This window comes from Thermothelomyces heterothallicus (genome assembly GCF_042370625.1).
Source record: "Thermothelomyces heterothallicus CBS 202.75 unplaced genomic scaffold P884_scaffold_27, whole genome shotgun sequence".
Classification (NCBI taxonomy): domain Eukaryota; kingdom Fungi; phylum Ascomycota; class Sordariomycetes; order Sordariales; family Chaetomiaceae; genus Thermothelomyces; species Thermothelomyces heterothallicus.
Window position 1 is genome coordinate 105,639 of NW_027192588.1, and position 22,674 is coordinate 128,312.

The following is a 22,674-nucleotide window of genomic DNA, read 5'->3' on the forward strand; positions in this document are numbered from 1 at the left end:
TGCAACAAAGCAGTACCTGTGTGCCTGTCATCGGAGGTCACCCGAAACGGAAGTAACGTCAACAAAACAACCGACTTCCAACCCTCTGCTGTTTCCATCTCACGGCTCCTCGTTGTGGACTGCAAAAACCACCAAGTAGCTCTGCAGTTTACGTAAATCCTTTACCACAATGCCTCGATAGTCGCTGCTCTTCTCCTTTCTCTTCCTCTTCTCATTGAGTTGTAGCGCCAAACGGAGAGTCGCAAAATGGGCATCAAAGGGTGGGTGAAGTCTCCTGCGTGAAATGATTTGGCGCATCGACGTGCTAACTCTGTCTAAAACAGAATCTACAAGGAGATTGGCCCCGGCGACCGCATATCTCTCTGCAAACTTGCCATCGATACCCTCGAACAAACGGGCCGGCCGCTCCGGCTCGCTATTGACTTTTCAATATGGCAATTCCAGGTGCAAGCATCCCGGGGTACGTGCTTGTCTTCTCCTGACTAGCACCATGTTGTCCCGTCGCATGCTCTGACTCGAAATGACAGGCGGCGCCAACCCAGCTATCCGTACCCTGTTCTACCGCCTCACCCGCCTCCTCGGTCTGGCAATCCGCCCGATTTTCGTTTTCGATGGACCCAATAAGCCCGCGTTCAAACGTAACAAGCGCTCCTCAGGCCGCGGTGACTCTGTATCCATTGCAATGGCAAAGAGGTTGATACGTCTCTTCGGTTTTACTATTCACGAAGCCCCCGGTGAGGCAGAGGCGGAATGCGCAATGCTCCAACAGAAGGGCATTGTCGACGCGGTTTTGAGCGAAGATGTGGACACCATCATGTTTGGCTGCCGAAAAACGCTGCGGAATTGGTCTGCCGAGGGCTCCAAGGGTTCCAAAACGCCAACCCATGTCTCCATGTTTGATGCAGACGCGATTGCGGCAGGGCCAACCAAGTTGGACAGGGAGGGTATGGTGCTCGTCGCGCTGATGAGTGGCGGCGATTACCTCCCGGAAGGGGTTCCCGGGTGCGGCGTCAAGGTTGCCTGCGAGGCGGCGAGAGCTGGCTTCGGGCGGGACCTGTGCCGAATTAAGAGGGCGGACAGGGACGGCCTGGCGGCTTGGAAGGCAAGGCTATTGCATGAGCTGCGGACCAACGAGAGTGGCTTCTTTCGCACGCGCCACAAGGCCTTGGACATACCGGAGAACTTTCCAAACATGGAGATTCTGCGATACTACACCCATCCGGTTGTGTCGCGTGAGGCAGCCGTTGAACGGGTAAAGAGAGAGTTTCTGGCCACCGGCAACGTGGATATCGTTGGGTTGCGAGAATTCACACGCCAGACTTTTGACTGGGAATTCAAGATCGGGGCGATTAAGTTGATCCGCGTCCTCGCCCCGAGTCTTTTGGTGCAAAAGCTCCTCGAGAGATACGAATTGGTGGAGCAGCACCCCGATGACCTTGAACTCAAGCAGAAAGAGGAGTCAGCTCTGGTGAAGGCGATCTCAAATAAAAGAGCACACTTCAGCACAGATGCAATCCCTGAGTTACGGATATCCTTCGTCCCGGCTGATATCGTCAACTTGGACCTTGCCAACGAGCCGGAGGAAGTGGTCGAGGCGTTCGGCCGCAGCGGCATCGCCTTGAACAGCGATGACGAGTTCGACGAGGACGCTGCACAAGAATTTACAGGCGGCCAATCAAAACTTGGCGGCAGGAAACCTTTCGATCCCCTTCAACCAGAGCTCGCTTGGATCCCAGTGTCACTTGCCAAGCTGGGCATCCCTCTTACAGTGGAAGATTGGGAGGGGAAGCAGCGGACAAAAGAGCAACGGGTTGCTGCTAAGCTTACAAAGAAGCAGAAAAGTAACAAGACGGACATGCCAGTTGGAGCATTGGATAAGTACGTCAAGGTGATCAAGAACCTAGGCAATGACACCACGAACGATGCCCCGAAGCCAGAGCTCGCGTCATCACCTCCCAGGATTAACAGCCAGCGCAATCCGCCCGCGCCAACGGGAAGAAGTAAGCAGTACAAGAAGACGTCCAGCTCTTCCCAGGCCGAACCAGCAGCGGACCTCAATCCCTGGACGCTCGCAAGCTTACATGCCAGTCCCAGGGCCGCCAAGTGTCTTCCATCTGCCACCTCGCAACCTCAACCCAAACCTAGCTCTACCCGGGAGACAATTCTTATCTCATCTAGCCCGGCCGCCGCGGCGTCTCCTGCGGTGTCTCGTTCGAGTGTGAGCGATCCGCCGCCGACGCCAACAAGAGCGAAGAGGGTTAGTCCCTTGGTGGAGACAATTCCCTCACCGACGTCAGTGTTCCACGCGTCTCCAGGTCGGAGGGAGCACCGATTGTCGGATTCTGGTGAGCCAGTTGAGGAGGAGCAGTCACCTGGATCTCCGCAGCTGCCCAGAAGAGCAAGGCCGTTCAAGCGGGTTAAGAGCGGAGCAGGCGACACCACCAGGCCAGCGCTGGCGCAAAAGTCGATCAAGGGCTTTGGCCGAGTTTTGAAGAACCAAAGACCCTCCCAAGAAAAACCCAAGCGCGACATTAGCGACGCACAACTGATTGAGATCGTTTCAGAAGATGACAACGCGTCTCTGCCACCGTACAAGCGTTCCTTAGCATCAGAATCCTCCGACTGCAATCCCACCCCTCCCGGCGGTGGTGGTTTCAACATCTCCAACGACGATGATCCGTTTGCCGCGCTGCCACCACCTTGCCGAGTAGCATCAGCGTGCTCTCGAGCAGTCTCTATAGCCACACCTGATGCTTCAAGCAAAAGCAAACGGGGACAGGAGGAAAATGACGCGATTGACGGCACAGATACTGGCGAAGTTAGCACCGGCCGTGCAGCCACCGTGGTTCCGCCTGCAGACAAGAGCGCGAAAACCAAAATTCTTATCCCACGAACTAGTCTTGACGGCGAAGGCTACTTCACCACGCTCGAAGTTGATCGTGAGGATGCCGACAGTATAATGGCTGCTCACAACGAATGTGTGCTGCAAGGGAAGGCTCCGCGCCGACGAGCATGGCGGCAGAGCGAGGTCTCGATCCTGGATCTCACAGGGGAAGATTGAGAACGGAGAATCTTGGGGTGGGTCATAGGCATGGGGCAGGATCTCGCGAAGATAACTATGGAATGAGACGATGATACCCCTTCAAATGTAAACGAATTTGCGGTTTCATACGATAACGCCCACAAGTCGTAGCGCACTTAACTCCTGGAGCGTCTGCTAGAACGCTACGGTATGTACAGGCACACCTGACCACATTCGCCGAGTTAAAAGTAGACCATCATCGAAACCCAATGAAAGCCAACGCCGCATTCCCTTTCCTATCAACGCCCTTGATAACCCCTACCCACAGCGGAACCTACCACCTTCCCAAGTTCACTTACACCCTCGCCGGCTGCTTCGCCAGGAGGACATTCACACTCTCTCTGGCATTCTGCGTGGCCCACACGCTATTTGGCCCACCGCGGCGCCATTCATCACCAGCAGCATCCTCTCCGCCCCCGCGGGTCGCCTCGCCCATGATGACCTCCAGGTCTCTCTTCTGCGAACTCAACCACCCCTTGACGAAGTTCACCGGATCCTTCGACAAGGACGTCAGGAAGTCCAGCTTGGCCTTGGAGTGCGCGACGGCCTGGATCAGCGTCGCCAGCTGGTCGTCGAGCCCCGCGACCTCCTTGAGCATGGCGGCGTACTGCGGATTCTGGATGAAGGGCAACAGACGGGCGCGGAGCGGGTCGTCGACAGCGACGCGCACGTCGTAGATGGTCGGCTGCGGGTTCTTGTGAAACTCCTCGTCCACGCGGACCGTATAGGTCAGTTTCACCGGCGGGAGAGGGCGTAGGTGAGGGGTGATGTAGTCGTTGAGGTGGGGAATGTAGCCGGTTTCTCGGGGGATGATCTAAAGACAAGAAGGTTAGTTAACTGAAAGTGACTAAAGGGCGGAAGAAGGAGGGGGCAAAAGGAGGGAGTGCAGACTTTTTTGAGCAAGTCGTCGCAGCGGAAATTGCGTTTCTCTTCGTCTTCTTGCAGGTTCATCAGCTTGATGTACTCCCATAACGCCATGACCGCCTCCTGGCGGGTCGCCTCGGGCATGTCGACAATTTCAGCCAGCGCTGGCGCCAGCTCGAAGCGCTCGGGGTCTTCGTGCCGGTACAAGTTGATGGTAATGTTCACGTTCTCGTCGCCGTTGCGTTTGAAGGTGAACTCGTCGAAGTCGGCCATGGCGGACAAATTGCCGGCCCCGGCTGGCGGCCTGTCCGGCTTCTTCCATTCCACGGTGGTCTCGGCGCCCTGGCGGCCCGACTTCGGGTGATCAAACTCGACTGTGATTGCCTTGAAGAAATGCGACAGCCGTGGTCTCTTGGTGGGCGCGGGCTTCGCTTTGGTTTTGCTGGGCGAATCTGTCTCCATCTTGTCGCCGTCTGTCTCGTTGCTGTTGCTGTTACCGCTGCTGTTGTTGCGATTGTTGTCACTGCCCTTGCGCTCCTCCTCTTCTACCTCTGCTTCCCATTCATCGTCGAGGAGGCGCCCCTCGATCCTAACACGGTATGAGGACTCGAGGTTGGACGAGAAGTCGAACGTGTCAACGTTGAGGCCGTTATTCTGCCAGAACTGGTCTTCCACGGTGTTGCTGATCCAGATGCGCAATGTCTTGTACCTCTGTGTCGCCAGAAGTCAGCCTCTGTCTTCTCGGAATGGCCTGGTGGTGCCGGGCCTTTACCTTTGTGTTGCGGCTCAGCGAATCGACAATGTCGAGCCTCTTGCGCGTCATGGTCGCATCGAGCCGCCTCTCCAGGTCGCGGAGTTGCTTGTAGGAGGTGGCGACATCGCTGCCTGCTGCCAGGGCTTCTTCAACACCGTCGGGCAGGTTCTTGTCAGTGGGCTTGCGGCTCCTCAGCTTCGCGAGGTGGTTGGCCTGCTGCTGCTGGTGGTGCTGCTGGTTGATCTGCGCCTGCGTCATGGGCACCGAGTGATGAGGGCCGGCCGACATCATGGGGCCTGTCATGGTCAGCGTCAGGGACTGCGGGTTCCGTGATGAAGAAGGCTGTTGGCCTCGCGCTTGGCGGTTTTGGGCCATTTGGGACATGCGATCCGTGATGCGCCAGGTTTTGGAGGCTTGCAAGTCTGGAGCGCAGCGTCCCATGCGCAAAGCTCCACATGTGCTAACGGATGTCCGGGAGGGGCCGGGGGCGACGAAAAGCGGAGCGCGCTCGGAGCCAGCAGTGGGAGCCGGGGTTCAAGATGGTAATCAGATAGATGAAGTCAGGCGATTCCACGTACCGATGCCGCCTCGGCGTTGTGGGACGTGCTGTCCTCCTGCCCTCGGGGGCACATGCTGGGGCGGGTATCCGCGATACTGCTGCTGCATTTTTGCCTCAATCGTTCTGTTCGCTCCGCAGTGGCCGGATCAATAACCCAGAAACCAAACTGCCAAGTCGGTAAGCTATGTGTGATGGCGGACGAGTTTGGCGGTACACTGCGAGTTTCGCTGAGTGGGCGCGTCGATCGCGTCGTCGTTCCAGAATTGGTTTGGAGTTTCAAAGGGCAATTGCGGGCCCCACCAGTGCCTCTTGGCAGGAAGCGCAACTGACTTGCGAAAAAAGGCTTACGTCAGCACCCACTGGATGTTCCGTTACTGACTCTTGACACCAGATCAAGTGCTGAACACTTCACACCTTCATTCCTCTGTAGCTGAGGACATTGAAATACCCCTGCTTTTAAGCTGTTTCTGCGTGCGGGTTTTCATGTAAATCTCTTTAAATTATCAGCTAGGGTCTGAAGCGAGCTGCTTACAATCTGTCCACCTTGAAGTGACAGGGTTCAAGTCATGTGATATTTCACTCGATCAATGGAGGCATATTATTCCAGACATCACTGGCGGCGTCGAGCGAGCAAGAGTACCTTTCTAGGTGAAATATCGACTTCGCACATAAAAATCCCGGTTCACTGCAAAAAGGTAATCCGGGACCCTTCGATCCGCCGCCAAAAATGGCGAGAAAAAAAAGAAAGAAAAGAAAAGGAAGGGGGAGAGACAGAGAGGAGTTGTCGTTAAGGGGGAAAATGAGGTTAGGTAATGCGGCTAGAGCCTACGCCACGCTACCAAGATGCCCATTAAAGCTAGTAGTGGTTGCAGTCGAAGTGCTATGCTACCCTTTGAAAAAAAAAAAAAAACACAGGAATCGTCCTGACCGCCCCAGCGCATGTGCTCATCCAAGCCCTTCCCGCCCCCAGCATTACCTGCGGTCGGGGTTTCGGAAACGCACCACCCCTGTCCGTATACTGGGAGGGAAATGCATTGGACCGGCCGTCTCACAGCGTGTCCTTGGATCAGAATGCCGCTCCCAGCCCGTTTTTGGACTGTCGCTTGCTGAAGCGGTTGCGCTTCACGTTTACCTCCTCTAGGCTGGCTTGACTTTTGCTAAGCTGGTTGCGCCCCGACCTGTCGCTGACACTGTATCCTCCTTCGCTGTAGCTTGCCAACCCTCCTCCCATGGTGCTAGCCGGGCTCGACATTGACGACGACATATCGCCAAATCCGTTGTCGCTGTTGTACGTGCCGATCAGATTCTGTGATATAGCCAGATCTTTTGCGCGCTCTAGCGACTCGATCCAGTCGTCGACCGAGAACTTTGCGTCGCTGTTTTGTTGTGACGACTTGGGTTCTTCAAAAGTGTAGTGGATGCCGTTCTGGAAATATGTCAGCCGTGGCAGGAAGGGAGAAAATAAAAATGGCGAGTACTGACCGTGTCAACACACCATACTGGCTGACCCTTGCTGTCTATCTGGGTCTTCCATACGCAATCAGACCCCAACAGCGAGATCTCCTGCTTGGCCCGTTTCTCCTCACCACCAGCGGGAGCCAGCACGATGCGTCCACTAGATGTGACCATGACAAGCCGCTGCCTCTTCTTGGTTGTGCTACCACCAAAGAAGCGGGCCAACTTTTTGTGCCCGTCGCCATCGCCTCGGCCATGCTGGCTGTTTGGGATGGGAGATGATATTACCATCAAGTCACCGAGCTTCAATATCCGCTCGTTGTTTCTGGTCAAGACAGGTGACCATTCAATGTCTAGCTGCGTAGGCGGCGGAAGTTCCGTGATGATTCGGGCTGGTCTTGAACCGCTCGGCGGTCCGAGAGCCCCTCGGGAGTTGGGTGGCTTCTGTGGACTGGATCCTCCGCCATTGAGCTGGATAACGTGGGGTTCCTGTGCTGGAGGTACGTACGGTCGCAAGCGTGGCGCTTTTGTCCGCCACAGCTCCTTGCCGAACTGCTGCCCATCGAAGAATTCGTGATTTTTGATGTGCTCCACGGTTAGCCGCCGGGCTGGATCCAGCACCAGACACCGCTCAACAAGATCTCGCGCAGCAGGAGGGAAACCAGCCGGAAACTCGTAATCGAGGTTGACAATCTTCTGAAAAGTCAAGTACTCTGTCGCAGCCTTGAAGGGGGGCCGACCGGCCAGGAGTTGGTAGATGATACAGCCAAATGCCCAGAGATCACTTGATTTGCCCACGGCCTTATCTGTTAGAAGTTCAGGACTAACATACTCAGCCGTGCCGACAAAGGAAGCGTTCCTTTTGTCGTCTTGAGCGTTGTTTTGGCCAGAGGAATCTTCTGGAGGTCTTGGGTCTCGTGGATCTGGCAGCAGCTTCGCAGTTCCAAAGTCGGTAATCTTGATGTGCATTTGGTCGTCCAGGAGCACGTTCTCGGGCTTGAGATCGCGATGGATGACGCCCCGCGAATGCATGTACTCGATCGCGTCCAGGATCTGGGCACCGTAGAATCTCGTGCACTCGACATCAAAGGTTCCCGTCTTCTTCAAGACCCCAAGCAGTTCTCCGCCGTTGCAGAGGTCCAGAACATAGTAGAGTGACGCCTCATCCTGGAATGTGTAGTAGAGTCGAACGATGCCCGGATGCTCGGTAAGCCGATTGAGAGTGTTCTTCTCAATGTTGACGTATTTAATCTTCTTCTCCTTGATGATGTGTTTCTTCTCAAGTACCTTGACTGCATACTCCCTCAGAGTCTGGCGGTCGGTCGCAAGGAAGACTGTGCTGTAGGAACCCTCGCCCAGTATTCGCCCGAATGAGAAATCTCGAACCCCCTTCTTGACTGACCTGACCACTGTCCTCCCTTCGGAATCGACCTCTCTTTTCACGCTGACAGCAGCGCCCCGGTCCTTCCACTCCTCGCTGCTTGCAAGCATTGGTACTTCCGGTCCGTAACTACCGGGCGGGGCTTGCGGAATGCCGGGGATTGGAGCGTAACCACCTCCCATACCCTTGGAACTCTTTCTGACCAGCATCATGCCATTGGGGCCGTTTCCAGTTTTGGGCGGACCTGGTCGGCCAGCGTGGTGCGATCGGCTCCCCTCGCGTGATGGGATGTGTGCTGCGCTCGACTGGTCAAATCTGGGATCACTCCTCGCTCCATAGATAGAGGACCGGGACTGCTCGTTCCTGGGGCCGGTATACGGCCCGCCTTGCGGGTCATGCTCAACCACACGACCCTGGGTAGGCAAGGCCGCCGAGCCGGGCGGCTGCCCTTCGGATGATGGCTGATAAGGGCCATATTGTGTGCCTTGTTGGTGTCCCTCCGAATCTATTGAGCCCGAAATGCCACGTGCAGCGTTCAGATTGTTCTGGGCGCTCTTGAGAATAGCGGCGGCCGATTCGTATGTGTGGGGCTGTCCGGGAGGGGCCTCCCGAGCTGCTGATTCGAGTCGGGCATTCTGAAGGGTCTCTGAGGCGCTACCCTCTTCGGTTTCGTCATTACTGGTTGGCTGGATGGTATGGCCATCATCTAGATTTGTCGGGCCATCGTGGGAGAGATTCGGGGAATCGTCGGGGTTAGCGATGCGCAGGCCGCCGAGCGCCCGAGAAAGGCTGAGATCACCGTTCATGGTAGGTTGCCCAAAATTCCGATAAATAATATCACACCGAGTTTACTGGGAGAAGGCAAAAAGGCAGGTAACGGTCGGGGACGGTGAGGATTGGCCGTTCTGTCAAAGTGGACATGCGGTCTGGTTCGAACGCGTGGCCGGGGAGGCCAAGGCAGGGAGCGAGTGAAGGCGGAATAACGACGGAGAATGCTGGTGCGAGCCGTGGCGGTGACAGAGCCGTAAGTCGCTGAGAATCAGTCTTGTATTAAAGTGCAGCAGGCGGGCGCTTCTTGTTCGTGGCAGACCCAGCCCGTGGATTCACCGCGTGTCGGGCATCGAGCACCACAGCTCACCGTCTCCGATTTGAAGCGCCGGAAACGAGCCGGCGCGTTGTCACACTGCGCTCCAAGGAGGAACGAGCGATTGGAAGAGCGGCGTGGTTGCCGTGCGGGCACTATTGGCGTTGATGATGAAGGATTGCTGGGAAATCGAGCTCCTCGTCTGCATTATTCGGTCGGTTGATTGCTTGGTGGAGGACCTGGCCAAAGGGGTCTCCTGCACCGTGCGTATGTTCTTACGCACCGTGTAAGGCATACGGACGTATCCGAAGGACATGCTCCTTGGCATTTATTCCAGCGACTGTTTGGATGGCTGATTGTAATGCGTAAGTGTTGGCGTAAGACGAGGGAGTGCAGATGACCGGGTGCAAAATCTCAACACTTGATCAATGTCTAGTTATTATCTGACCTCGAAGTACGCGCTTCACACAACTGGCGGAGACTTCTTGGAAGTCCTATTCCATGCTCGGCTCTCCCGCCAACTACCAAAACCACCGCGCCAGCATGACACCACCCCTCATCCTTTCATCATCTCTGCCCATCATGATGGCAGTACAAGACATAGAGACTTAGACGTGGTGATCCTTCTATGTGACTATCAACTATGCAACTGAAGATGTCTCAAAAGTCACATCAACCAGGTAGTTCCATGCGAAACAATTGGTCAAGATAGAATTCTACAGGAAGTTGCGACGTTGGGACTCGATCTGATGCCTACCACACTGTTAGTATTGAATGGTAAGGCCACAGGATGAAGGAAAGCAATAGTTTGCATTGCTAATCGATCCAAAGGAGACGTAACATTTCGTCTGGTGCTCCTCGTGGTAAGCTGAGGAGCACCACCGCCTTTACTCCATTTCCGCGCGGGCAATTGCGATGCCATGTCAAAGGAGAAAAGGTCTCGTCATTCTTTTGCTCCTTCCACTGGCTCGTCTCTCCGTCGGCATACACCTTACTAATGCGTATTTTGGTACAGCTGGTCCTTCGTTGTTGCCTTTTTCTTGGGCTCGATCTTCCCTTAATACCGGCGCAGAGCCGTTCCCAACCTAAGGGATCCGAGATGAGTGTATTTTCGCCATCTGATTGTCTCAGTCCTCAACAGTTCCCGATTTCACGACCAGCCCGACGCCCAACGTCGGGCACTGCTTTCATGTTGCGACCCAGGCCAACCGTTATCTTTCTGACTCACGCAGACATCACTGAGGTCGTCCACCGCCGTCGATTTCGTAGGTTTCTCGAATATGATAACGATGATGCCTGTGTTACCTTAGCCCCGACCGATCCGGAGACAACACACTTGGTGAAGGGGTCAAAATCCTCGTCATCACGCACCTTTAAATACGATAAGACACCAGAGGCGTACGATAGCGCAGGATACATTTCTCCTTCCCCTCCATACAGCCGAATCCGCCCTTTGATAGCTGACCTCCCACTTCCTCTACCGACTGGGATGGGAGCCGAGGGAAACGCCTCGTCGTCGCCCAACGCATGCAGCAGCCAGACAGGGTCTTCGACGACCAGGAGAAATCAGCAGCGAGGCTCAGTCTGGGCGCCTCAGCTCTGCCTGCGGCCAAAACGTAGCGTGCCCCCCGCCGCGACTGCGGTAGCAGATATTGATACAGGCGGAGCAATTGGCTCCAGGGACCCGCTTGGATGTCCGCAGCGGGAGTCAACCAACGATGGATCAAGAACCGAACGGAGCCGTGCTGCATCCACCTGTTCGGATCCCGAATCACCGACCATAACGGCTCCTTCCCAATCGACGCCTGACGGCCATGTGGGTGTTGAATAACCAGGTTTCTGGGCTTATTATTGTTGGCTAAACGAGGGAACAGGCCTGTCTCCTCTCAGATGGGACGGACGCAAGGAAAGATGACACTGGCCAATCTACACAACAGCATGGGATGCGGTCAGAATCATTCACGACCCCCTTGACCGCTTCGCCAAGTTCTGCCTGCGTATGTTCAGCCAAAACACCGCGACACTACGAGTACTTCGTATAAGTCGTTGACTTTGTATTAGGACTGGGCAAGATCGGTCGGGAGTTCTAAACCTGGAGGAAACGAGGTAGCCAAGATTTTGACCGTAATCTCCGAGCCGACATAACTGACTCTGGCGCCCAGGAAAGTCGGTCCGACGTTTCGTCACCGGTGCTCGTGATGAGAACTCCAGGGCGACTCCGGGTTTACAATGACTCCCTAACCGTTTCATCTCAACCCCAAACGCCACTTGAAGCTCGACATCAGAGCCAGCTGCAAGCGCACTACACGGCTCCAGTTCGGCGTACACCCCCACACATGCTCTGGGCCCGGACAACGACTTGGTCTCGGAGGCATTTTGGACGGAGAAGGGAGCCGAGCCCACTGGGACTCCAGAGCCCGGGTTTCAGGGGTCTGTATGGCAGCGTGGAAAACAGGGACGATGCAGAGTTGGGCCAGGAGATGGCCGAAGACATGACGCAAAGATGGGGAGGCGCTCTCCGGCCCAGGCCCAGCAGCACGGAATGAGCATTCCGTCGGTGATTTGGAACGCGCAGGAACATGAGGAAGGCGTCGCGGGCTAGCCAACATCGAAACTTACGAGTAACATTAGGAATGTGGTGTCGTACAGTAGCTTACGTAGTCCTTAGGGGCGTAGAACTTAGGTCGCTCATTGATGCTCCCTATGCCGCCATCGGACGCAAGAAGCTTTTCCACTGTGTGCGGATGTACGCGCGCAAAGTAAGACCGGGCCATGCCCCAGCCGGGCAGGAGAGTCAGGACGTGGAACCGTCCAAGTGCGCATGCGAGGGAGGCGCTGTTTTCGAGCCTGCTGATTGAATGGAAGGCTGGCTGCGCTGAGACCGATTGGGTGAATAGAAGGAGTCTGTGCAGTCCAGGGTGCGGCAACCAAGGCAAGGAATACGGAGAATGGGAACAGATTGGTGGATCTAATGGCAGGACTCCCTACACTAGCCTGGGCGGCACAGCACGGACCATGACGCCTGCGTGGAGGAGCAGCTCCAAAGAACACACGAATGACTAGGATTCCGTAGTTTCTCCGTAGTTGGTCGGAGAATGCACATAGTTAATCCGTACACTAGTAACACTACAAGTACACAGTACCGAGGTACTTTGTGTGTGCACTTTACCGAAAAGGTAATGGCAGGTTGTGGTAGCGCTGGAAAGGTGGAGCGGGGGCGAGAGGCTGACAACCGGGGGGCAACAGCCGATCTAACCACTTACGGCCCCCTGCCATCTTCCGCCGCGCTCAAACCACTGCAGGATCGGTTGGCGAATTGAAAGTGAGTTTGTGGGGCTTGGACCCACTATTAAATCAGCCAATAGGATGTAGCAGAATGCTCTCCATGCCGGCACCCACAGCTCCAGGGCTCCCGATGTCTTTTTGTCCACCTCGCCCGGATCTTGCAGGTTCTAGGTTCTCGTGTGCTGGTCTTTTGCTTCTGCCTTGCTTTCTTCTGCAGCCCTCCCCTCTTCCCATTCTTCCCCTTCTTTCCTCCTCCACCTCACTCCCACACATACCTACTTTGAGGCTATCCACCCACTCCACGCCTTCGACTCGCACAACGGTTGTTCACTAACACCACCGCCGAGGCCATCCGCGGCTTACACGACCCGTTTGCGCGCCAAGTCGTCGCCTCGCCCTCCCAACGCGCCGACCTCGCTCTCTCTACCGCATCTCGCCCTCGTCAGCGCACCAAAAAGACACCAGTCTCGATCATCCCCCGCCCATTTCTTGGCCAATTCCTTTTTCAGTATCCGGCCACTCGACACTTCAATTGCCCGGCCTTGTTATTCCTTGACCCACCACGCCGTCTACACCAGCTTCACTTGTACATCCTTTTAGCGCCTGCCGTTCTTGAGCTAACCACTACCGCTTCTCACATCTGATAAACTCTTCTACTCATCTAATCTCCAGCAGGTCGTCAAGATGCCGTCATTCGATCGTGTCTACGCTTCGTCGCCGGTTCTTGCCATACCGGCACAGACTGCCCATCCGGTCTCGCTTGACAAGTCCTTCCTGCAGCACCAAATTCTGCCCTTGAGTCAACCGGCGTCGTGGCGCCCCCAACTAGTCCGCACCTGCACGGCTGCCGGCCGTAAACGGTCCAGAGATGAGGCATCCGTCAACCTCGACCCTCCAGAGAAGTTGGTTGAGCTGCCAGTCAAAGAACCGGAGGATGAATGGGTCTACGGCCCCGGCATGACGCTCATCAAGAAGTCGGCTGGCTACGTCGCCGATGCGAGCAACCAGTCTGGAACTTGGCTCGAAGAACGGGCTGCCGCGGAAGAAGCACGCAAGACAGAAGCGGCTCTTCTTGCGCAAGAACAATTGGCGCAGTCGCGGCCCTCTCTGAGGAGCCACAAGTCGCAACGGCTCGACATGACGACGACGTCCATCAGCTCTGATGGTATGCTTTCCGGTTGCCGCTCTAGCCCCACTCGCGAAGCCATCAACCCAATGACCGCATCTTCGGATTCACTTGCGCAACCAATCGTCGACGATTTTACTCTGCACCTCGGCATTGGCTGGAGCCGGATCAGCGACAACGAGCACATTCAAGCCGCCGCTCGCGGCTGGGCCCGCTTCATCGAGAATCATTATCCCGTCACCAATGCCAAGATCCTCCTGGAAAGCCGCGGCCTCCAGTCGTATCTCGTCGAAGCAACTGAAGGATACTTCTTGTTCGCCGAGAACCTTCGTCAGGGCCGGCTCGTCAGCACGACTTCAGAAGGCGCTCTCGACAATCTCAAGGTTTCGCCGCCCGTGTTTGACGGACTCGAAATTATGAATGCCTCCGCATCGGCCAGATCCCCTGATTCGATCGCATCTACCACGTCGGCTGATATCGACATGAGCTAGACGACTTGAGGTTTGAATTTTGGCGTTTCGGGAAGGGTTTTGTTCTTGCGAGATTTGATTGAGCAATCAGTGCTCGGTATGGCGTTGAATTGGCAGCGTCGGCAACGGTTGGATTCGGTTCCTCTTGGGCCAAAGGGCTCTTTGGGCGATGGGTAGCCCGGCCCCCCACGGTATTTCATCATTCGGGATTAAACAGCAATTGCTCAAGGGTAGTTAGTGTATGAGTAGAAACAATAAGTGATTCGTTGCATTCTCAATCTGGCATCGCAAAGTCTGCTGTGCGCCTCAAGAAGCCCCACTCCGAGTTTACAGGGCCATTGGAAGAATGGCCATGCCTGCTGATTGTGATGAGAAATGCGACTGGTCTTTCCAAGGCATCTTCAACTTGCGCGGTCTCGTCGATGCGATCCCTCTCAATGACGCCTGCTGCCAGCCGCTAGGAGTTGCTTACCCTTGATCTACTGCGTAACATGCATTCAGCCTCCATTTTCGCCCGGTTCATTTCCCAAAAATAAACTTCTTTTCTTTGCGTAGACAATAATAGGTAGTTATGGAAGAGTAATTCGGGGTGGAATCATGACATAATCTTACTTTGTGGCGTTCGGGTCTCAAAGACCTCTTTGCCGATTCTTGCCGGAAGCGATAGTAACAGTTTGAGCGGGGAGAGCCAATCGATGCTAGCACAAAGGGCAATCCGGCGCCCGTTACACGAAACCCCATAGATAACCCGCGTCTGTGGACAGAACGCGCTCCAAAGTTTGCGCGCGACCGATGCTAGGGAATGACATGCAGGATCGGTAACGCCTGCTTCTACGGTGTTTTGGCCTTGGGCGCCTCGTCTTTGTCGCTCCTTTTTGGACAATGAGCGTCTGCCTTCCCCTTCCGTTTCACCTTTGACCGTTTCACCTTTGACTCCCCCGCTTTCCCACCACACCCGCCTATGGTGGTTCACCAAAGGCCCAATCCTCTTGCAACGCAGACCGAGGCCTCCGTCGCCAATCGTTGTTGACAGGGGAGACAACAAATGCCCTTCGTCTCCCAAGCTCCTGTCGGGTGGCAAAAATCAAAGTGGACGGATTTAGCGAGTCACTTTCCGTCCGCCGTGAACGGCTGGGACGAGCCTCACCCGAGTCACAGCCTCGAGTTTCTTTCTCTTCGAACTAGAGTCGGAAACTTCTCAAAAGCTTTGTCTCCATCTTTCTATATCGTCTTTGTTGAAATCGTCACATAATATTCCGGTCTTAGCCATTTTTTTCTTTTTTATTTTTCTTTTCTTTTTTCTCACCCCTTTCTGTGGAAAGTTGTTTTGATGAGATGTGTTGACCCCTCTTCGCACGCGACCCTCAGCCTGCCAATCAATCGCCAGCTGTCAGACTGCGCGTGCCAGCCACGAGCCGGCAACTTGGGGGAGGCAGCCAGGCGCAACATTGATTGAGCCCTTTGCGACGACGAGGGAGTCTGAAGAGAAACGACCACAGTCGAGTCACCAGTCTATAACGGGTGCGATACCCGATTACACGCATCCATGGTGTCGCATCACGGCGACGGAGTGATCTCATTGATGGTGCGGGGGCCCTCTTCAGTCATCGGGACCAGTTCCGGCGGCCGGGGAACGGGGTTACACAGCTCATCACGATCACGGCGGTACAATCGCTCGCACGCCGGTGGCACGTCCTACGTACCTCAAAATGAGTTTCCGATATTCAGTCAGACCGGCGACGTCGAGATTATTGTGCGCGTACCCAGCGGGCATGAGAATCGCTACTTGCTCCATCGGCATATCCTTACCCGTTGCTCTGGCTTTTTCGAGGCCAGCACAAGCAATGAATGGTCGCGTGCGCAAGCGGTACCAGAGCTTCCAGCACCGGGGACAGCTGGGGCGATCGAGGCGGGAAACGCAGATGGCGGAGAACTGGCGCGGATAGAGACAGACCGGGGGGAAAGCAGCGACGGAGGCAGCAGATCTGGCTCGATGGCCTTGTCGCAACCTAAGAAAAGGTGGAGGTACGAGTTGGACTACGGGTCGGACGACAACGACATTCCAATGTTGGTGCAGAAAGAGGAGAGCGACAATCCGCCGCCGGTAGCCAACTCGTTATTCGGTGGCTCTTCGTCGAGTCACTCCTCGAACCGACCCTCCCATCGCAAGTCAGCGTCGCATTCCTTCTTCCGGTCCGTCGCCAACTTGAGCCTTTCCGCAACACACGCTTCTTCTCTACCACCACCTACCCCGGAAGAGGAGGATCTGTTACGAGACTACGATAACCTTTTCCGCATCATGTACAATTATCCGCCCGTGCTCGATGCAGTCAACATTGCCGACGGCTACGTCCAGTGCAAGTCGTTGCTCCACCTCGCTGACCAGTACGATGCCCTGGCCGTCGTCGGGCCCCGCGTCGACCACCACATGCTACAGTTCCAATCCCGCTTGTGGAAGCAAATAGCAAAATACCCCATCAGCTACCTCCGCCTCGGCTACCTCGCCCGGTCCAAGGTGATCTTTCAAGAAGCCCTAATCCACGTTGTTGGCCAGTGGCCAGCCGGCGAACGCTCCATCCGCGCGGCGCTCCCCGAGAGCGTCATTGACATCATCGAGGACAAGGTCGACGAGCTCGAGGAGACGGTCAGCCGCGTCGAGGCCCGCCTCTTCCGCCTCACACTGACCACCCGCTCCGGCGAGCGCGTCACCCCGGCCAACAGTTACCTCGATTGGCTAGCCGTCAGTTTATTCCGCCAGTGGCTAGCGGAAAACACCAGCCCCCCAATGCCACCGGCCCCCGAGCGCCCGAGAGGCGGCGGCGGCAGCGCCCGTAACACATCGGGCCAAAGAGCCAGGCTTGGAAGCAGCGGCAGCGGAAGCGGCGGTAGCGCGATAAATGGCCGTTCGGGGGACCACGGCGGGGGAGGCCGTAGCGGGGCCAACACTAGCAACAACATGCAAGCCGCGCTACCGCCGGCGACACCGTCGCTCGCGTCGCTAGGACGCACATACCGCCTTCTCGGTGGGGGCGTAGGGCCCGGGGGTTCGGAAAAGGGATACCTCGGACACGACGAGTGCAAGCGATTCTTGAAGCTCACTCCGGAGCTCTATACCCGGGACAACCTCCGCAAATTCGAGAAGCGGATCGATGAGCTTAAAGCGATGGCCCGGGAGGTTGTCCGGCCGTTGATGGGGAGCGGGTTGGAGTTGGAGATGGTTCACGGTGCTGGAGCCGGGGGTATTGGTTATCTGACATGCATTACGGTGAGGGACCGGGATTTGCCGTGGGCATATGAGTAATGGGATGTGGCGATGGCCGTGGCAGTTACGATGGGATGTTGCTCTGAGCGGGCTGGTACGTGACTGTGGGTGCGTGGCGGGCGGAATCAGGGGCCTGGTGTCCTGCGATATCCTTGTTGGGTGGGCGTTGGGCGGGCTCGATGCTACGGACAACCGATGCTTTCCCTTATGATATATATGATGACCGATGTAACGAACGGATGCCCATGTTTTAAGGATACCCATATATGGATAGGAATGCAATCTAGGCTCTTCTCTTCCGAGTTGCTCTGCGTCGGAGTCTTGCTGTCCTGGACGCTTCTGGCTTCAGTTCAGGGCTTTGGGAAACCCAACCATCGACTCGTCATGCGCGCATTCTGTGCTTCGCTCCAACTCGGCCGTTGCCAGTAACAGCAATTTCCAATAGATAATTAGTGTGTTTCTCCCGAAACCTGGTTCTGCATTTCCGCCACTGATCTCCTCATATACGGCGCTGTGCTTGATATCCTTCCATTGCGTCCTAAAGCCCATATATATATTCCGTACGCGTTAATCCGTACACACGGCGATAATCCTCACCTCTGATCTGAAATCACTGTCGTGATCTTAGTTGTAGGCCGCTGTGTCTTCCGCACGCAGCGCACGGTCACTGATCTGAGTCCATGAGAGAACTGCCAATGTCACGGCAAAGCCCGTGTGGCCCAGAGTCTGTAACGCTCAATCCCCCTGTGCCTAGAGCTGCCTCTCGCCGTTTTACATCAGGAGCTTAACAGATTGCCAGTGGGGCTGTAACAGTTTCGGGAGCGAAATGTGGAATTTCAGAAACATCGTACGCGACGCTGACGAGAAATACAGAGGCATGTTTTCATTACACTAGATCCGTTACATACAGATACTGCTGGTACCTTACCATACCTCAGGTATCTGTGCACCAAGGCGGTGAGCCGGGATTATGGTTTCGGACGGCGGGGCGTAACATTACCGCCCAACTACCCCGCTACCCCTCCATCTGGCATACCCCAGGCACTGGAGGCTGAATCACAAACTGAAATTTATTATTCGGCAGGGGTGACGAGTGAGTCAAAGTCCAGTCCAACTCCTGCCAAACGTATACCCGAGAACTCTCCGTTTCCGGGAACCCAGACGCGACAGCAACATCTCGGTGCCCCTTCTTGTTTAAGAGGACCTCGGTGTTGGTTGCCCAGCATGTCGATCGACTTTCCGAAGGAGGAGGAGGCCATCATAGCCAGATGGCGCGAGATCAAAGCCTTTGAGCGACAGGTGCGCATATCTCCTATACCGGTGATTCAGTCGCATGCGGAGTGCTGACTTCCGAACCCAGGTCGAGCTCTCTAAAGGGAACCCGAATTACACCTTTTTCGATGGACCGCCCTTCGCGACTGGCCTCCCCCATTACGGTCATTTGCTCGCCTCGACCATCAAGGACATTATCCCGAGGTACTGGTCCATGAAGGGCTACCACGTCGAGCGCCGTTTCGGCTGGGACACCCATGGCCTACCTATCGAGCACGAAATCGACAAGAAGCTTGGCATTTCGGGCAAGGCTGCCGTCATGGAGTTGGGCCTGGAAAAGTACAACGCCGAATGCCGGGCTATTGTGATGAGGTACCGTGAGGAATGGAGGCACACGATTGAACGCCTGGGTCGCTGGATTGACTTTGATAACGACTACAAGGTTCGTTGCCCCTGCAAGGAAGAGATGGAGCTTGACATTGCAACACGAGCCTGACAATCGCGTAGACCATGGATCGGACATTCATGGAATCCGAGTGGTGGGTGTTCAAGCAGATCTATGACAAGGGCCAGGTGTATCAAGGGTACCGCGTGATGCCCTACTCTACGGCCCTCACGACTGCCCTGAGCAACTTTGAGGCCAACCAGAACTACCAAGACGTAACCGACCCGGCAATTGTCGTCGCCTTCCCCCTCAATGATGATTCTGAAACGAGCTTTCTCGCTTGGACGACCACCCCGTGGACGCTGCCATCCCACCTGGGCCTGGCAGCTCACCCGGACTTTGAGTACATCAAGATCCATGACGAAAAGTCAGGGAAGAACTACATCTTGCTGGAGAAGCTCCTCGGGACACTATACAAAGATCCCAAGAAGGCCAAGTTCAAGGTGCTTCAGAAGTTCAAGGGCAAAGAGATGCTTGGATGGAAGTACCAGCCACCGTTCAACTACTTTTACGAAGAGTACAAAGATGTCGCGTTCAAGCTACTCAACGCGACGTACGTCACCGACGACAGTGGTACCGGCATTGTCCACCAAGCCCCGGCGTTTGGTGAAGACGATTACAACGTTGCTGTTGAAAACGGCATTGTGACCGAGAAACGCCCACCTCCCGATCCGGTGGATGATGCCGGCCGGTTCACCAGCAAGGTGTCAGACTTTGCGGGCATGCACGTCAAGGAGGCCGACAAGCACATCATCAAGCACCTGAAGAACTCTGGTAGGCTGGTCGTGGAGTCGCAATTCAAGCACTCGTATCCAATGTGCTACCGATCCGATACGCCCCTGATCTACAAGGCGGTGCCGTCCTGGTTCGTGCGCATTCCCGAGATCATCCCTCAAATGCTTAAGAACATTGAGGGCTCCCACTGGGTCCCGTCATTCGTCAAGGACAAGCGCTTCGCTAGCTGGATTTCCAATGCGCGCGACTGGAACGTGTCCCGGAACCGGTATTGGGGTACCCCCATCCCACTCTGGGTGAGCGACGACCTAGAGGAGCGTGTATGCGTGGGAAGTATCGCCGAGCTCAAGGAGCTCAGCGGCTACGAGGGTGAGATTACCGACCTCCACCGCGACAAGATCGACCACATCACCATCCCTAGCAAGCAAGGCAAGGGCACTCTGAGGCGGGTGGAAGAAGTGTTCGACTGCTGGTTTGAGTCTGGAAGCATGCCATACGCCAGCAAGCACTATCCTTTTGAAAATCGCGAGCAGTTTGCGAAGTCCTTCCCTGGCGACTTCATCGCCGAGGGCCTCGATCAGACGAGGGGCTGGTTCTACACTCTGTTGGTTCTCGGCACGCACCTCTTCGGTGTTTCACCCTTCAAAAACTGTGTCGTCAATGGCATCGTGCTAGCAGAGGACGGCAAGAAGATGTCGAAGCGCCTCAAGAACTACCCAGATCCGAACATCATCATGGCCAAGTACGGGTCTGATGCTCTCCGTCTGTACCTTATCAACTCGCCCGTGGTGCGCGGAGAGCCTCTCCGATTCAAGGAGTCGGGTGTCAAGGAGGTTGTTGCTAAGGTTCTCCTCCCTCTGTGGAACAGTTACAAGTTCTTTGAAGGACAGGTTGCCTTGCTCAAGAAGATGGAGAATGTCGATTACATGTTCGACCCGAGCATGGAGTCGTCGAATACCAACGTGATGGATAAGTGGATTTTGGCTAGCTGTCAGAGCTTGCTCAAGTTCGTCAATGAGGAGATGGCGGGTGAGTCAAGACCAGGAGTGGTGTGAGCTTTGTGGATGCTGACAGGTATCGTAGCTTACCGTTTGTACACGGTCGTGCCGAAGCTTCTTGAACTGATCGACAACACGACGAACTGGTACATCCGATTCAACCGGAAGCGTCTCAAGGGTGAGAACGGTCTCAACGACACCCTCCACGCGTTGAACACCCTGTTCGAGGTGCTATTTACTCTCTGCCGCGGCCTCGCGCCCTTCACGCCCTTCCTCACGGACAATATTTACCTACGATTGCTCCCTCATATTCCCGAACCCCTCCGGGGCCCGGATCCAAGAAGCGTCCACTTCCTGCCCTTCCCGGAAGTGCGGCAGGAGCTTTTCAACGCTGAAATTGAACGGCGAGTGCAGCGGATGCAGAAGGTCATCGAACTGGCGCGGTACTCCCGCGAGAAGCGAACTATCGGCCTCAAGCAGCCGTTGAAAACCCTTATTGTCATTCACCATGATCCTCAGTATCTGGAGGACGTGGGATCGCTTCAAGGTTATATCACCGAGGAGCTGAATGTCCGCGATCTGGTTTTGACCTCGGATGAGGCCAAATACGGGGTGCAGTACAGTGTTACGGCGGACTGGCCAGTGCTTGGCAAGAAGCTCAAGAAGGATATGGCCCGTGTCAAGAAAGCCCTTCCCAACGTCACAAGTGAGGAAGCTCATGGCTACGCCACCACCGGCAAGCTTCTTGTCGACGGCATCACTCTTACTGAAGGTGATCTGGTTGTCAAGCGTGGGCTCAAGGAGGACGACTCCTCCAAGAACCTCGAAACCAACACGGACAATGATGTTCTCACGATCCTTGATGTCGAGATCTACCCTGGTTTAGCCGAGGAGGGTCTTGCCCGTGAGATCATCAACCGGGTTCAGCGGCTACGGAAGAAGGCGGGCTTGCAGCCAACGGACGACGTCAAGATGGAGTACAAGGTCCTGTCTGACCCGGAGCAGACCGGCATAGAGAAGGTGTTTGAGACGCATAAGCCGACCATTTCGAAGGCGCTGCGGAGGGCACTAGATAAGCACGAGGCGACGCATGTCGACGGCCAAGTTGCGGACAAGACGGAGGAGGGTCTCATTGCGGAAGAGGAACAGGAAGTGGGCAAGGCGACCTTCCTTTTGCGGCTGTTGAAGTTGTAGAGCGTTACGCCGGCTGATGAAACAAATGGTTCATTGTTGAACAGCCGCTATGCTTATCGGTTCATGAGCTAGGCATGCAGCAAAATAGAATTGAGTGTGATTACTTGCTGTGTAATCTAAAAGTAATCTAAACCATGGTCGTCACTTTTTCCCCTTCGCGGCGGCCTGCTTCGATGTAAGAGGATCGGTCTGCTAATTGCTGGAGCAAAAAGGGACCCGAAAAATCGTACCAAATAGCAATCCTTGAGCTTCATGAATTCTTTGACGCACTTATCTTTGTGGACCGAATTATAATCTGCAAAAACACATTGGCCATATACAGCAGCCTGAGGTCTCGTCAGAACGAAAAGCAATGTCTTAAGTGAACACCATGGGCTTTACCTCAGCAGAGCACTTAGAAACTGCTTGGGCGAACCGCTGGATGGGGCGAACTTTTGGTCGCATTTTGAGACAGTTGATATAGGGTTTACTCTCCTCAAGAGAATAGGGGCCAAATGGTGTAATGAAGCCGCCTTTGTTGCGATGTGCCAGCCTGCAGGCAGCCCAGTGATTTGAGAAGAACTTGCAAGTTTGGATCTTTGCGGATGTTGCGTTCATACAGTGTCAATGGTCCCAGCCACACGAGAGCCACTCAGCACTGTACGGATTGTGTGCCCCACTTAAGTCGCGGCTCCCAGCCACCGATCGGACTTCCAAAATCGCATGCCC

At 55.4% G+C, this 22,674-nt stretch overlaps 8 protein-coding genes across 8 annotated transcripts; 5 read left to right on the forward strand and 3 right to left on the reverse strand.

The window, feature by feature from the left end:
• Positions 1–102: 102 nt before the first annotated feature.
• P884DRAFT_230295 (uncharacterized protein) lies at positions 103–3,140 on the forward strand. Its single transcript, XM_069439784.1, has 3 exons — positions 103–260; positions 324–460; positions 528–3,140. Exons 1-3 carry the CDS (start codon positions 247–249, stop codon positions 3,059–3,061), a joined length of 2,685 nt encoding a protein of 894 aa, XP_069294554.1. The 5' UTR covers positions 103–246; the 3' UTR covers positions 3,062–3,140.
• A 237-nt stretch (positions 3,141–3,377) lies between these two features.
• Positions 3,378–4,991, reverse strand: P884DRAFT_209047 (uncharacterized protein; the record flags this gene model as incomplete). The annotated part of the gene is made up of 3 exons (XM_069438915.1): positions 3,378–3,896; positions 3,974–4,657; positions 4,719–4,991. The coding sequence occupies 3 exons, from the start codon at positions 4,989–4,991 to the stop codon at positions 3,378–3,380; spliced, it is 1,476 nt and encodes a 491-aa protein (XP_069294555.1).
• Positions 4,992–6,042: 1,051 nt separating this feature from the next.
• On the reverse strand, positions 6,043–9,336 carry P884DRAFT_332054 (kinase-like domain-containing protein). Its single transcript, XM_069445759.1, has 2 exons — positions 6,742–9,336; positions 6,043–6,685 (listed from the first exon to the last, which is right to left on the reverse strand). The coding sequence occupies exons 1-2, from the start codon at positions 8,899–8,901 to the stop codon at positions 6,326–6,328; spliced, it is 2,520 nt and encodes an 839-aa protein (XP_069294556.1). The 5' UTR covers positions 8,902–9,336; the 3' UTR covers positions 6,043–6,325.
• Positions 9,337–10,368: 1,032 nt separating this feature from the next.
• P884DRAFT_249833 (uncharacterized protein) lies at positions 10,369–11,890 on the forward strand (the record flags this gene model as incomplete). Its single annotated transcript, XM_069440618.1, has 3 exons — positions 10,369–10,886; positions 11,047–11,180; positions 11,286–11,890. 3 exons carry the CDS (start codon positions 10,369–10,371, stop codon positions 11,723–11,725), a joined length of 1,092 nt encoding a protein of 363 aa, XP_069294557.1. The 3' UTR covers positions 11,726–11,890.
• On the forward strand, positions 11,813–14,081 carry P884DRAFT_280163 (uncharacterized protein; the record flags this gene model as incomplete). Its single annotated transcript, XM_069443407.1, has 4 exons — positions 11,813–11,938; positions 12,392–12,486; positions 12,812–12,905; positions 13,140–14,081. 4 exons carry the CDS (start codon positions 11,813–11,815, stop codon positions 14,079–14,081), a joined length of 1,257 nt encoding a protein of 418 aa, XP_069294558.1.
• Positions 14,082–15,606: 1,525 nt separating this feature from the next.
• P884DRAFT_208886 (uncharacterized protein) lies at positions 15,607–17,361 on the forward strand (the record flags this gene model as incomplete). Its single annotated transcript, XM_069438906.1, has 1 exon — positions 15,607–17,361. One exon carries the CDS (start codon positions 15,607–15,609, stop codon positions 17,359–17,361), a length of 1,755 nt encoding a protein of 584 aa, XP_069294559.1.
• A 1,029-nt stretch (positions 17,362–18,390) lies between these two features.
• Positions 18,391–22,061, forward strand: P884DRAFT_249840 (tRNA synthetases class I-domain-containing protein). The gene is made up of 4 exons (XM_069440619.1): positions 18,391–18,621; positions 18,683–19,036; positions 19,102–20,803; positions 20,858–22,061. The coding sequence occupies exons 1-4, from the start codon at positions 18,547–18,549 to the stop codon at positions 21,964–21,966; spliced, it is 3,240 nt and encodes a 1,079-aa protein (XP_069294560.1). The 5' UTR covers positions 18,391–18,546; the 3' UTR covers positions 21,967–22,061.
• Positions 22,062–22,530, reverse strand: P884DRAFT_230315 (uncharacterized protein). The gene is made up of 3 exons (XM_069439785.1): positions 22,348–22,530; positions 22,197–22,292; positions 22,062–22,131 (listed from the first exon to the last, which is right to left on the reverse strand). The coding sequence occupies exons 1-3, from the start codon at positions 22,408–22,410 to the stop codon at positions 22,108–22,110; spliced, it is 183 nt and encodes a 60-aa protein (XP_069294561.1). The 5' UTR covers positions 22,411–22,530; the 3' UTR covers positions 22,062–22,107.
• Positions 22,531–22,674: the final 144 nt, after the last annotated feature.